The sequence below is a fragment of the Mobula hypostoma genome, chromosome 15 (genome assembly GCF_963921235.1).
Source record: "Mobula hypostoma chromosome 15, sMobHyp1.1, whole genome shotgun sequence".
Lineage (NCBI taxonomy): Eukaryota > Metazoa > Chordata > Chondrichthyes > Myliobatiformes > Myliobatidae > Mobula > Mobula hypostoma.
In genome coordinates this window covers 65433848-65446600 of record NC_086111.1, presented here as the reverse complement: position 1 = coordinate 65446600, position 12753 = coordinate 65433848, and the positions used below count along the sequence as shown (strand labels likewise).

The 12753-nt window shown below is 44.9% G+C and overlaps 1 protein-coding gene across 2 annotated transcripts in view; it reads left to right on the top strand.

Annotated features, from left to right (window-relative positions):
- Positions 1 to 12753, top strand: part of LOC134356939 (semaphorin-3G-like) — a 224896-nt gene that overhangs the window by 207296 nt on the left and 4847 nt on the right. The window contains exons 16-17 of one of the 2 annotated variants that reach the window (XM_063068204.1): positions 5453 to 5592; positions 7999 to 11790. In XM_063068204.1, coding sequence (XP_062924274.1) covers positions 5453 to 5592; positions 7999 to 8442 — 584 coding nt within the window. In that variant the 3' untranslated portion in view covers positions 8443 to 11790. Of the gene's footprint in view, positions 1 to 5452; positions 5593 to 7998; positions 11791 to 12753 lie in introns of those variants that run through there. The other variant, XM_063068205.1, reaches the window with a different exon arrangement.

Genomic DNA, 12753 nt, shown 5'->3' with positions numbered 1-12753 from the left:
TCCTTCTATTCAGATGAAGCTGCCTGATAATTTCAATATTAGGCAGAATATCTAAACACAGCTGTCTTTTAAAGCTAACAGTGGTGATTTAAAGGCAAAATATTGTATGAGATAACTCACACAGCCATAAATCAGTCATGGCGGTTGCAATCTCACATAGTCCCTCCTCATCCCCTTGAACTTGACTGGCTGGTTTGGAAATTTCAAAGTTCAAAGCTGCATGCATTGTTCACACACTGTTACCTTCTAATTTGCCCATTAAATCCTGTCATACAACAGCTTAAGAATCTCTCCTTCTTAATCAAGAGTGCTTAGCAAAATATAGGATGTTTGCGATGGGAAATGGAGACTTTTCCTGTTTTATGCCCCCGTGTCAGGATCAGACTCATAGGTCAGGTGTAGAGCAGTTTGATGTACAGTTTTCAAACACGATGGAGTCTCATATTTCACCATCTTGTCACCTTCAGTATAGCAGGGTGACATTCTCAGATTAGCACAGGGTTATGCTGAGCCCTGCCTGGGAGGTTTGCAAGATTGGGGGGATAGGCAGGGATTTATCGTGTTGTATGGCTTTTCATGAATTCTTTCATTGCTTTATTTTTCAGTAAATGTCTTCAAGAAAATGAACCTCAAAGTAGTATATGGTGACATTCTTTGATAATGAATTTACCTTGACTTTTGTAATGGTTATATTACTGGACTTGTACAGGACTAAGTATCAGAAATATGAGGTTAAATCCAATGTTTCAATGCCATCACCAAGCTGTTGTCCCTGGGAGTCAACGCCTCCCTCTGAAACTGTGTCTTTGACCTCCTGACCGACAGACCACAACCAGTAAGGATGGAGAACACCTCCACTACAATTGCTCTCAGCACTGTTTCTCTACAAGGTTGTATACACATCCCCTTACTCTTCTCCCTGTTGCACTCGTGACTGTGTGGCCAGATAACTCCATCTGCAAATTTGCCGATGATACCACCGCAGTGGGCCGTATCGCAGATAACGATGAGTCAAACTACAGGAAGGAGGTGGAGAAAGTACGTATGCAGTACGTCACCATATACTACATTGAGGAGATAGGTGGCTTGATAACTTGGTGTTGTGACAGCAACACACACAAAATGCTGGTGGAATTCAGCAAGTCAGGCAGCATCTAAGGAAAAGAGTAAACAGTCACGTTTTGGGCCAAGACCCTTCGTCAGGACTGGACAGGAAGGGGAAAAGTTGGGACTAGAAGGTGGGGGAGTGGAGGAAGAAGTACAAGGTTGCAGGTGATAGGTGAAAATGGTGTTAGGGCATCAACCTTTCCCACAATGTTAGCAAAACAAAAGGGCTCATCATTGACTTAAGGAAAGGGTGGTCTGCATCAAGAGTGTTGATGTTGAGAGGGTTGAGACCTTCACGCTGTCAGAGTAAGCATCACCAATAGCCCGTCCCAGTTCAGCCAGGTAGGCACCATGCCAAAAAAGCTCGCCAATGCTTCCCCTTCCTCAGGATATCAATTTTTAACTGTGCACTATAACAAAGGTTATCGGGACAAGGCAGGAGAATAGGGTTGAGAGGTAAAATAGATCAGCCATGATGAAATGGTGGAGCAGACTCGTTGGGCTGCATAGCCTAATTCTGTTCCTATGTCTTATGGTCTTAAGGATTGTTTAATGTAATTTCCTGTCCACAAGTGTAAAGGAGAACGAAATAATTGTTACTCCAGATCTGATGCACAAAAGGTAAAGAACACAAAAACACAAAAGATTAAGAACACAATAATAATAAAAAAACCAATACATCTATATAAATAAGATATTGTACATACATAAATTGATTGCATATCCATGAAGTGATACTAGGCTGTACTAAGATGACTGATGGAACACAATAACGTTGTGGTGGAGTTAGTGGGTGGAGGGGTTGATCAGCCTTACTGCTTTGGGAAGTAACTGGTTTTGAGTTTGGTGGTTCTGGTATGGATGGTACATAATCTCCTCCCTGATGGGAGTGGGCCAGATAGCCCACGCGCAGGGTGGACGGGATCCTTCATGGTGTTACCAGCCCTTTTCCAGCACCTTTGTGTATATATGTCCTTGATGGACAGGCATGCTGGTAACAGTGATGCATCTTAATCTGGATACATAATGGCTTGGAATGGCAAATGTCTGCCCTTGACCACAAGAAACAGAAGAGAATTGTGGACACGGCTCAGCACATCACTGAAACTAATCACACCCCCCCCACCACCGCAATATGGACTCTATAAAGCAGCCAGTATAATCAAAGTCCCCAGATTCCCTGGACGTTCTCTCTTCTCCCCTCTTTGATCAGGCAGGAGATACAAAAGTCTGAAATCATGTCGCACCAAGCTCAAGGACAACTTCAACCACACTATCATAAAACTAGAATGATAAGATGGATTCTGGATCTTACAACCTCTCCCTCAATAGCCAAAAAACAAAAGAGCTGGTTGTGGATTACAGGAGGAACGGAGACAGGCTCAGCCTGATCAACATCAATGGGTCTGCAGTTGAGAGGGTGAGTGGTTTCATGTTCCTCAGTATACACATTGCCGATGATCTCACCTGGACTGTACATACCAGCTTTGTGGCAAAAAAAGGACAACAACGACGCTTCCAGCTCAAGCGACTGAAGAAGTCCGGCATGGGCCCCCAAATCCTCAAGATCTTCTACTGGGGCACCATTGAGAGCATACTGCCTGGCTGTATCACCACCTGGTATGGGAACTGCACCAACCTTGATCGCTGGGCACTGCAGAGAGTGGTACGGATAGTCCAGCGTATCTGTGGATGTGAACTTCCCTCCTTTGAGGACATTTATAGCACCAGGTACAGAAAGAAGGCCTGGAAGATCATTGGGGACACCAGTCACCCCAACCATAAACTGTTTCAGCTGCTTTTGTTTGGGAAATGGTACCACAGTGTTAAAGTCAAGACCAACAGGCTGTGGGGCAGCTTCATTCTACAAGCTATTAGACTGCTAAGTGTTGGCGTGCGGCCAGGTGGTTAAGGTGTTCGTCTAGTGATCTGAAGGTCGCTAGTTCGAGCCTTGGCTGAGGCAGCGTGTTGTGTCCTTGAGCAAGGCACTTAACCACACATTGCTCTGTGACAACACCGATGCCAAGCTGTATGGGTCCTAATGTTCCCATGGACAACATCGGTGGCGTGGAAAGGGGAGATTTGCAGTATGGGCAACTTCTGGTCTTCCGTACAACCTTGCCCAGGCCTGCGCCCTGGAAACCTTCCAAGGCGCAAATCCGTGGTCTTACAAAACTAACAGATGCCTATGGGGGTGTAACTGGGCTGTGCAGGCTTGCTGAGCTGGAAGGGCCTGCTATTGCGCTGTGTCTCTGAATAAAAGATAACTGCTGCTTGAAGTAGAGAGGATGTCTTATGACAGTAGGTTGCACGAGCTAGGGCTATTCTCTTTGGAGTGAAGGAGGATGAGCGGTGACTTGATAGAGGTGTACAAGATGATATGAGGCATAGATAGAGTGGACAGCCTGAGACCTGTTCTCAGGATGGAAGTAGTATAATTTTAAGGTGATTGGAGGAAAGTATCGGGGGGGGGTATGTTAGAAGTTGTTTCTTTTTACACAGAGAGTGGTGGGTGCGTGGAACACACTGCTGGGGTCGTGGTAGAGGCAGGTACATTAGGGACATTTAACAGACTCTTAGAAAGGCACATGGATGAAAGAAGACCATGTGGGTTTCCTCCGGGTGCTCTGGTTTCCTCCCACAGTCCAAAGATGTACTGATTGGTAGCTTAATTGGTCATTGTAAATTGTCCTGTGATTAAACTAGGGTTAAATCCAGCGATTGCTGAGTGGTGTTTCTCGAGGGGCCGAAAGAGCCTATTCTGTGCTGTATCTCAGTAAAAAGAAAAAAAAATGGAGGGCTATGATGGAGGGTTAGGGTTAGGTTGATCTTGGAGAAGGTTAAAAGTCAAAAGGCCTGTACTGTGGTGTACTGGTCTATGCTCCATCTTTAAAAGAGAAATTGTAATGTATTGACAGAGCTTTTCTTTCGTTCGTAGACACAGTCCTATGTCTGTTGCTTTCGAGAGAAGATTTCTGTCAGGGAGATGATAGGCCAGTGTCTAAGGCTCCCGTGACCAGTTGCGGGCCTCTGCACTGTTTTGTCAGGTGCTCCCTCACACACAAGGCGCAGGGCACTAGGGAAGGGCTGAAATTGCCTGTGGGGCATTTAGACGCTGAGTGACAGCAGAAGTCTGGGAGCAGATCGTTTTCCCAGCCTCTCAATAAGGGACTGTTAAACAGAATGAAAGGATAAATGAAAAATCTGATCCAAAAATAGAAGGATTTGAATGTGACCTCCTCTGCCCTTTTAATTAAGCCACCCAACAACCCCTACAGCAGTCACAGGCTTCCCCTCCTCCACTCTTATCCGGTCTATCTTACATCCTCTAAAGCCATAAGTATCGGCATTTTCTGTTTCAAAAGCAATCTCACAAATGCAATCTAGATGTTTCTTGGATATAATGAGGTCTAATTGTAATTTTCATTATGTAAGGTTATGTAATAGAAGTATTTTTCTAATCCCTTGTGCCCTGTAATGACTGTACTTTGTCATTCAGGAAGTTCAGTCCTGATTCAGTCAATATTGCCCATTTGTTTAGTAGCAGACATCTTAAATGGGTGGTGATGTAGAAATACGCCTCTCCTTCCCTCCGCTAGTCTGCAGGTCACCCTTGGACAAGGTGTAGCATCTGCTTAGCCCTCTGATCAGGGTCACGTGAAGCCATGGCAGCAGGTGATGGACCTGAGCAGCTGGTGCATATCACAAGTCCTGGTTATGCGAACACTGACAATCTCCGAAGAGTATTGATAATGGCTGGGGTCATCCGTCTTGTCCCGAAGAAGGCAATGACGAACTACTTCTGTAGAAAAATCTGCCAAGAACAGAACGACCATGATTGCCTACATTATACAACACAGTATGCAACGAAAGAATGAGAGATTTGCAAGTCGCTTTTCCCTCGAAATAACCTTCTGGTTCTTCACTGTAGAGCTGGCTGTAGATATACTGTACCTAGAAGTCCAAGCTAATCAAACTGCCACCATTGTGAATCTCTGCCAACTACTAATTCCTCAACCTATCTAGTGAAATCAGAATGGAAACATTGAACCATCTCAGCTTTGGTCCTATTAGACTCTGAGCTATCATCTTCCATCTCCCCACAAATCCACACTAAATAAATGCTGGCAAAATACTTATCACAAAAAAAAATTATAATAACCTAGAAAAATATATAACCACTTTATTATATATTACAGCAATTGACATAAAAGAAAATAGATTATTTGTTTTCACAATGTATCATAATCTTATTTACAAACTTTGGTCCTTAGTGATTTGAATGTCATTCTCAATATTTGAACTTGCACTACTCACTAAAACACTTGTTTTTGGTTATTCACAGTGGAAGGATTTAACAGTGTGGAGGAGAGGGTGGTTTATGGGACCGAACACAACAGTACCTTTCTTGAATGTATTCCAAAATCTCTTCAGGCCACTGTCAAGTGGTTCATACAGCGAGCTGTGGATCTGCAGAAGGATGAGGTGAGTGCTGTTCAGGAACACACCAACATACACAAACAATGCCAGAGGAACTCAGCAGGTCAGACAGCAGCTATGGAAAGGAATAAACTGTTGGTGATTCAGGCCGAGACTCTTCATCAGGACTGAAGAGGAAGGGGGAAGAAGCCAGAATAAGATGGTGGGAGGAGGGGGAAGGAGTACAGGCAGGCAGGTGAGATCAGGTGAAGGGAAGGTGGGTGGGGGGGGGGTGTTGCTGCAGTAAGAAGCTGGGTGATGATGGATGGAAAAGGTAAAGGGCTGAAGAAGACCATGACATAAGAGCAGAATTAGGCTAACCAATTTATTGATTCTGCTCCACCAGTTATTCATGACTGATTTATTTCCCTCTCAACTTCATTCTCCTGCCTTCTCCTGTAACCACTGGTGTCCTTACTAATCAAGAAACTCCACTTTAAATATAGCAAATGACTTGGCCTCTACAGCCATCTGTGGAAATGAATTACACAGATTCACCACCTTCAAACCCCTCCTCATCTCCGTCTAAAGCAGGGATTCCCAAACCTTTTCTATGCCATGGACAAGTACCATTAAGCAAGGGGTCCCTGGGCCCCAGGTTGGGAACCCTGGTCTAGAGAGATGTCCATTTATTCTAAGGCTGTGCCCTCTGGTCCTAGATGTCCTCACTCTAGGAGACATCCTCTCCACCTCGATCTAGGCCTTTCAATATTTGGTAGGCCTCAATGAGATTCCCCCTCATTCTTCTAAACTCCAGTGAGTACAGCCCCAGAGCCGTCAAACGCTCCTCAAATATTAATCTTGTCATTCCCTGCATCAGCTTCATAAACCTCCTCTGGACCCTCTCCCAATGCTAGGGCATCCTTTCTTAGATATGGGGCCCAAATATTTCTTAGATATTGCCCCTGGGGTGGAGATGAGTGGGGGAGGGGGAACACTGAGTCTGTGGGGAGAGTAAAAGTGGGATTAACGTGGTATTGGTCTTTTTGTTCTTTGTGCTTTTCTCTTGGCTTTTACTTGTCACTTCTTGTAAGATCTTGTTAAATTATGCTTTCCTTGTGAATGTTGTGATGCTCTGTGCCTGTGGCACAGATGCAAGGAAGTTTTTCATTGCACCTGACGTTAACCTTGATTCACATTGACATTTAATGGGTATAAATACACTATTCCAGATTGTTTATTGCCATTCTTCAGTATGTAAGTGTGGAGGAGAACAAAATGATTGTTACTCTGGATACCATGCAGCATTAAATGCATTAAGCGCAAGTAACACACATTAACTGCTGGAGGAACTCAACAGGTCAGGCAACATCTATGGAAATCAATAAACAGTTGACGTTTCGGACCGAGACCCTTCTTCAGGACTGAGAACTGGGGGGGGGGGGGGGGATGCCAGAATAAAAAGGATAGAAGAGGTTAGCTGGAAGATGATAGGTGAAGTCAGGTGAGTGGGAAAGGTCAAGGGCTGGAGAAGAAGGAATCTGATAGGATTCCTTCTTCCCCAATAAGCATAGAGGATGCAATAAATATAAATATAAAAGGAATCTTATAAAACACATTGTACAAGTAACTGTTGAGTGTGGTTGTATATATGTAAGATTTGCTTATATACGTAGACTGACAGTATGTAAAGTGCATAAGAACATCAGAAATAGGAGCAGGAGGAGACCATCTGGCCCATCAAGCCTGTCCCACCATTCAATAAGATCATGGCTGATCTGGCCATAGACTCAACTCCACTTGCCTGCCTTTTCTCCATAACCCGTAATTCCTCTACTATGAAAAAATCTATCCACCCTTGTCTTAAATATATTTACTGAGATAGCTTCCACTGCTTCATTGGGCAAAGAGTTTCACAGATTCACCACTCTCTGGGAAAAGCAGTTCCTCCTCATCTCTATCCTAAATCTAGTCCCCTGAATCCTGAGGCTATGTCCCTAGTTCTAGTCTCACCTACCAGTGGAAACAACTTTCCTGCCTCTATCTTATCTATCCCTTTCATAATTTTATTTGTTTCTATAAGATGATGGGGGAAGGGTAGAGAGGAGTGGCTGATGTGTAGCTAATGGTGGTGGGGTTGGTTAATGAGTGCAGGTATTGATCAGCCTGATGGCTCAAGGGGAAGTAAATGTTCTTGGGTCTGGTGGTCCTGGTGTGGATGCTGCGTAGCCTCTTCCCTGAAGGGGGTGAAACAGACAGTCCATGAGCAGGGTGGGTGGAGTCCTTCATAATATTTCTGGCCTTTATCCAGCACCTTTCTGTTTTTATTTCCTTGATGTTGGGTAGGGTGGTGCTGGTGATGCCTTGGGCAGTTTTTATGTGTTGTAGAGCTTTGGATGGTGAGACTGGACTCGTTGGGGTGAAGAGCCTCTTTCCACACTGTGCCTCTCTATGACTCTCTAATCTCCACAGGTGAAAACCGATGAACGGGTCATCAAGACCGAGCATGGCCTCTTGTTCAGGAAGATTTACCGAATGGACGAAGGAACCTACTACTGCCAGACAATGGAGCACGGCTTCATCCAGACAGTGACCAAGATCTCGCTGGAGGTGCTTGAGAGTGAGCAGCTGGAAGAAATCTTCAACCGGGACGATGAAGAGCGGAGCCAACGCCCCTGCGTGGCCCAGCCTCGCCGGCTACAGAGCCAGAAGCCCTGGTTCAAGGACATCATGCAGCTGATCGGTTACTCCAACCTGCACCGTGTGGAGGAGTACTGCGAGAGGGTGTGGTGCAGTGACAAGCAGCGGAAGAAGCGCAAGATGATGTCGAGCAAGTGGAAGTTCATGTCAGACAGTGCGAAGAAAGGGAAGAGCAGGCCCCGTAACAGAACACCCAGGCATGTGGCTGACACATAGAGCTGGCCGGCTGATCGCCAGCTCCAGTGGCCCCTGAAGGGTGGATCTCCAGAGGATGGACTAGACTTTCACAGAGCAGAGAAATAACTGCACAGAAGGATCATTTCTTAGCCAACCCCATCCCCCACAAAGTCAAAGATCACCAAAGGCTTTCACATCCAGTCCAGTCACCAGAGACTCTGATCGGTTATGATCCCATTTTATTTTTGAATCTACTGCGCCATATAATTTTGATCTCATATGTTTTTTAGGTTAAGATGTTAAGCTCCATGTATTTATGTATGTTATTTAATAATTCATTAGAAATCAGTGAGGGGACCGAGAAATCCATCCACTATATTTGTTGAAGACCAAAAATTACAGAGCAAGATCCATATACCTTTAGTGCAGCAGACCCTAACTGATTCAATACTTGGAACGAGTCAGTGCCCAGTCTTTGATAACTTCAGTCAAAGCAGCTTGTCAGATTGGGAATGGCTGGGGATTCCTAGCTTTGCTACCGTTGATCAAAGTGTGCTTAACACTGTTTGTGGGTGCAACTGGACACTCTGCTTTTCTGGGCAAGTTTCGCCTCTTCTAAATTGCTTCTACATTTTAATAACCAATGTTGACGCTGAGGGAGGGGATCATTTGTTGTTAGGTTTCCAGAAATCAATATTTTACTTCTGGTGAGGAAACTGAGCATTAGCTACCGTTTCGCAGAAAATTGTTCTGCAGATCAAACTCAAACCAGGAGCCCTTGAACTACCGGAGAAGAGTGCATTCTATTTGGCTGCACACATCCAGCCCCGTAATCCTTCAATTCACCATTTGGGGCCATTCCTGGGCCTGGAGTTGGCCTTGCCTGGGGTGGGAGACTGGGATTCTGATGTCATTTTGTTCCACTGAACGATGTGGGCGTGCTCTGTTGTCACCAGAATGTCCAGCAACATTTGCGGGCTGCCCCCCAGCACATCCCTGGGTGTGTTGGTTGTTCACGCAAACAACACTTTTCACTGTATTTTTCAGTGTACAAAGTTCAAAGTACATTTATTATCGAAGTACGTATACTATATGCAACCTTGAGATTTGTCTCCTTACAAGCAGCCACAAAACAAAGAAACCCAATGGAACCCTTTAAGAGATAGACTGCCATACACTCAATGTGCAGGGAAAAAAACAAGTCGTTTAAGCAATAAAATTAAGCAAATAACATTCAGAACTGAAGTTCATGAAAGAGAGTCCACAGCCATGAAGTCAGTCATCACTGCAGCTGATCCAGGAGCCCATTAGGTGCAGGCCATAGCCTCAGTTCAGCGCAGAGACGAGTAAGCCTCGCGGAACAGCGAGCTGAACACCAGCCCATCCCTCGCCTCTGGCCCTGACACCCTGATCTTTCCAATCTGGCCCAGCGCTTAAATCAGCCAAACCTTGGATTGTTCTTCACTCTTAGACTCAGGCCCCGTCGCTTCGATATGCTCTCACCCAACCTTTCCAATCTGGCCTGGCACTTAAATCAGTCAAACTCCAGGTCATACCTGGGCTTTTCTGCTTCGAAGCGGTCTCAGGCCTGTGCCCCAGCAGCTCACTTCAGCCCATACCCGATAAATCAGTCCAACAGCAGGTCCTTCCACACTCCCTGGCAGGGGCCCTGCTGCCTCACCTCAGTTCTACCACTTCAACTTCACTCCAAGTCCGCTCCAGCAATGGCCAGACATTGCTCCCCACTCTCAAGCCCTGCCACCTCAATTTGGCCCACACACACACACACACACACACACACACACACACACACACACACACACACATACACACACACACACATACACACACACGCACGCACAACGCTGCAATCGTTGTGCATTTTCAAGACATTGTGCAAGTTCATACCACAGGAATGCCAGGTCGTTCTTCTGGCGCTTTAAAAGCTCAACTCCAAAAGGGAAGTTGCAGGCTATAGAGTAATAAAGTAGCTAATAGTTGTGTTTGCTGCCAGCAAGTCATCGCTGTGCTTCACCAGTGCCATCTTAAACCAGACCACGTACATGTGATAAATAAATCAGAAACTGAATCTGTATTCCAATAGATATATTCCAACATGAATGCATTATGGTTATATGCTGATGAATATACTCCAATTGATACATTCTAAAGAAAATTACTTCAAAGGGTATAACTCAATGCTATATTCTAAAAGGTGTATTTCAAGGAATATTTTCTAATGGATATGTTGCAATGGAAACATTCCAGTTGGTACAGTACAATCAGGGCACTCTAATGTGTACAATCTGATAGATATATTTTAGAAGATCCATCACAATATGTCATTCTGCAAGGTATTCTATATCAAGTGGACAGTCTGATGGATACACGCTGATGGTTCCTTTGGGTGTATTCCAATTGCTTTTACAAGGTCCTATTGTATTTATCACAGTTCAGTTGTTTCCGATTGCCTGAATATGACTCATTTTCGTGCTGTTTAATTAGAACCAGACCTAAAGGAAAACAAGTTGTGATTTATGTTGTAAATAGAGGGCCTGGCATTTATCAGAAATCCCTTCATTTGTTTCCATAAGCTATAGAAAAAAAATGCTCAGCAGGAGATCTTATTCTAGGCAGAATAAATGTTGTAAAACTAAAGCCTGATACTATTATGTTTAGTCCTTAATAATATTGGATAAGAATCCTCCCAATTCCTGAATGAAGGCCTCATTACGTGTTGCAGAGTCCAAGTGGAACAAACTGGTCCCACTGTTTGCAATTGATTACAGGAGAACGGGGAAAATAAATAACGCAATGTGTTCTGATAAGGTCTGCTTTGTAGAAAGCACAAAAGAGCAGTTTCTCTGACAACTTTCGAAAGGGAATTGGACAGGCACTTGAAGGGAATAATGTTCCAGGTCTTTGGGGAAAGAGCAGAGAATAGGGGCTAAGTGGATTACCCTCGCAATGAGTAAGTGGAGGTGTCATTGATTAACCAGGCTCCACCTCTGCTTTGCACTCCCTGTTTCTTTGCATATGTTAAAAAAAGAACAGGTATTAAAGAGTGATTTCAAGCCCTGAATATACAAAGCTGCATTATTCCTAATAAAAATCCAACTTACACTTATCAAGGAATGAGTCCTGTCAGCTCCCCAACCTGATGGCATGAACATTGATTTTTCAAACTTCTGGTAATTGCACCCTCCCCTTCACCATTCCCCATTCCTGTTATTCCTCTTTCCCTCTCTCACCTTATCTCCTTACCCGCCCATCACCTCCCCTGGTGCTCCTCCCCCTTCCCTTTCTTCCTTGGTCTTCTACCCTCTCTGATCGGATTCCCTCTTCTCCAGCCCTTCATCTCTTTCACCTATCAGCTTGCCAGCTCTTTCCTTCAGCCCTTCCCTTCTCTTGATTTCACCTATCACTTGCCATCTTGTACTTCTTCCTCCCCTCCCTCCACCTTCTTATTCTGACTTCTTCCCCCTTTTTAGTCCTGATGAAGGGTCTCAGCCCGAAACATTGACTGTTTATTCCTGTCCAGAGATGCTGTCTGACCTGCTAAGCTCCTCCAGCACATTGTGCATATTGCTCTAAACTTTCTGCATCTGCAGTATCTCTTGTGCCTGTTACCTCTAAGCAGTCTGACCAACAGGTAACTGCGTCCAGCATCATGCAATCAACTCTCCCTGCCTCTGACTGGTTAACACATGTTGATTACTCTCTCCCCTGTGTCACCAACAAGCCAGCGTGGAAAAAAAATTAAGGATTAAGAAACCTGGTGAAGTTGTTTGTGGGTTTCTTCGAATGGGGGGTTCAACGGTGCAAATCTTAGACTTGGGGCTTGAGCACACAAGTCTAGGCTGATGCTGAAGTGCAGTCCTGAGAGAGTGCAGCATGGCCTGAGGTTTCTGTTAAACTGAGGACGCCTCTGCTCTGCTAGGTAGATAGAAACATAGAAACATAGAAAATAGGTGCAGGAGTAGGCCATTCGGCCCTTCGAGCCTGCACCGCCATTTATTATCATCATGGCTGATCATCCAACTCAGAACCCCGCCCCAGCCTTCCCTCCATACCCCCTGATCCCTGTAGCCACAAGGGCCATATCTAACTCCCTCTTAAATATAGCCAATGAACTGGCCTCAACAGTTTGCTGTGGCAGAGAATTCCACAGATTCACCACTCTCTGTGTGAAGAAGTTTTTCCTAATCTCGGTCCTAAAAGGCTTCCCCTCTATCCTCAAACTGTGACCCCTCATTCTGGACTTCCCCAACATCGGGAACAATCTTCCTGCATCTAGCCTGTCCAATCCCTTTAGGATCTTATACATTTCAATCAGATCCCCCCTCAATC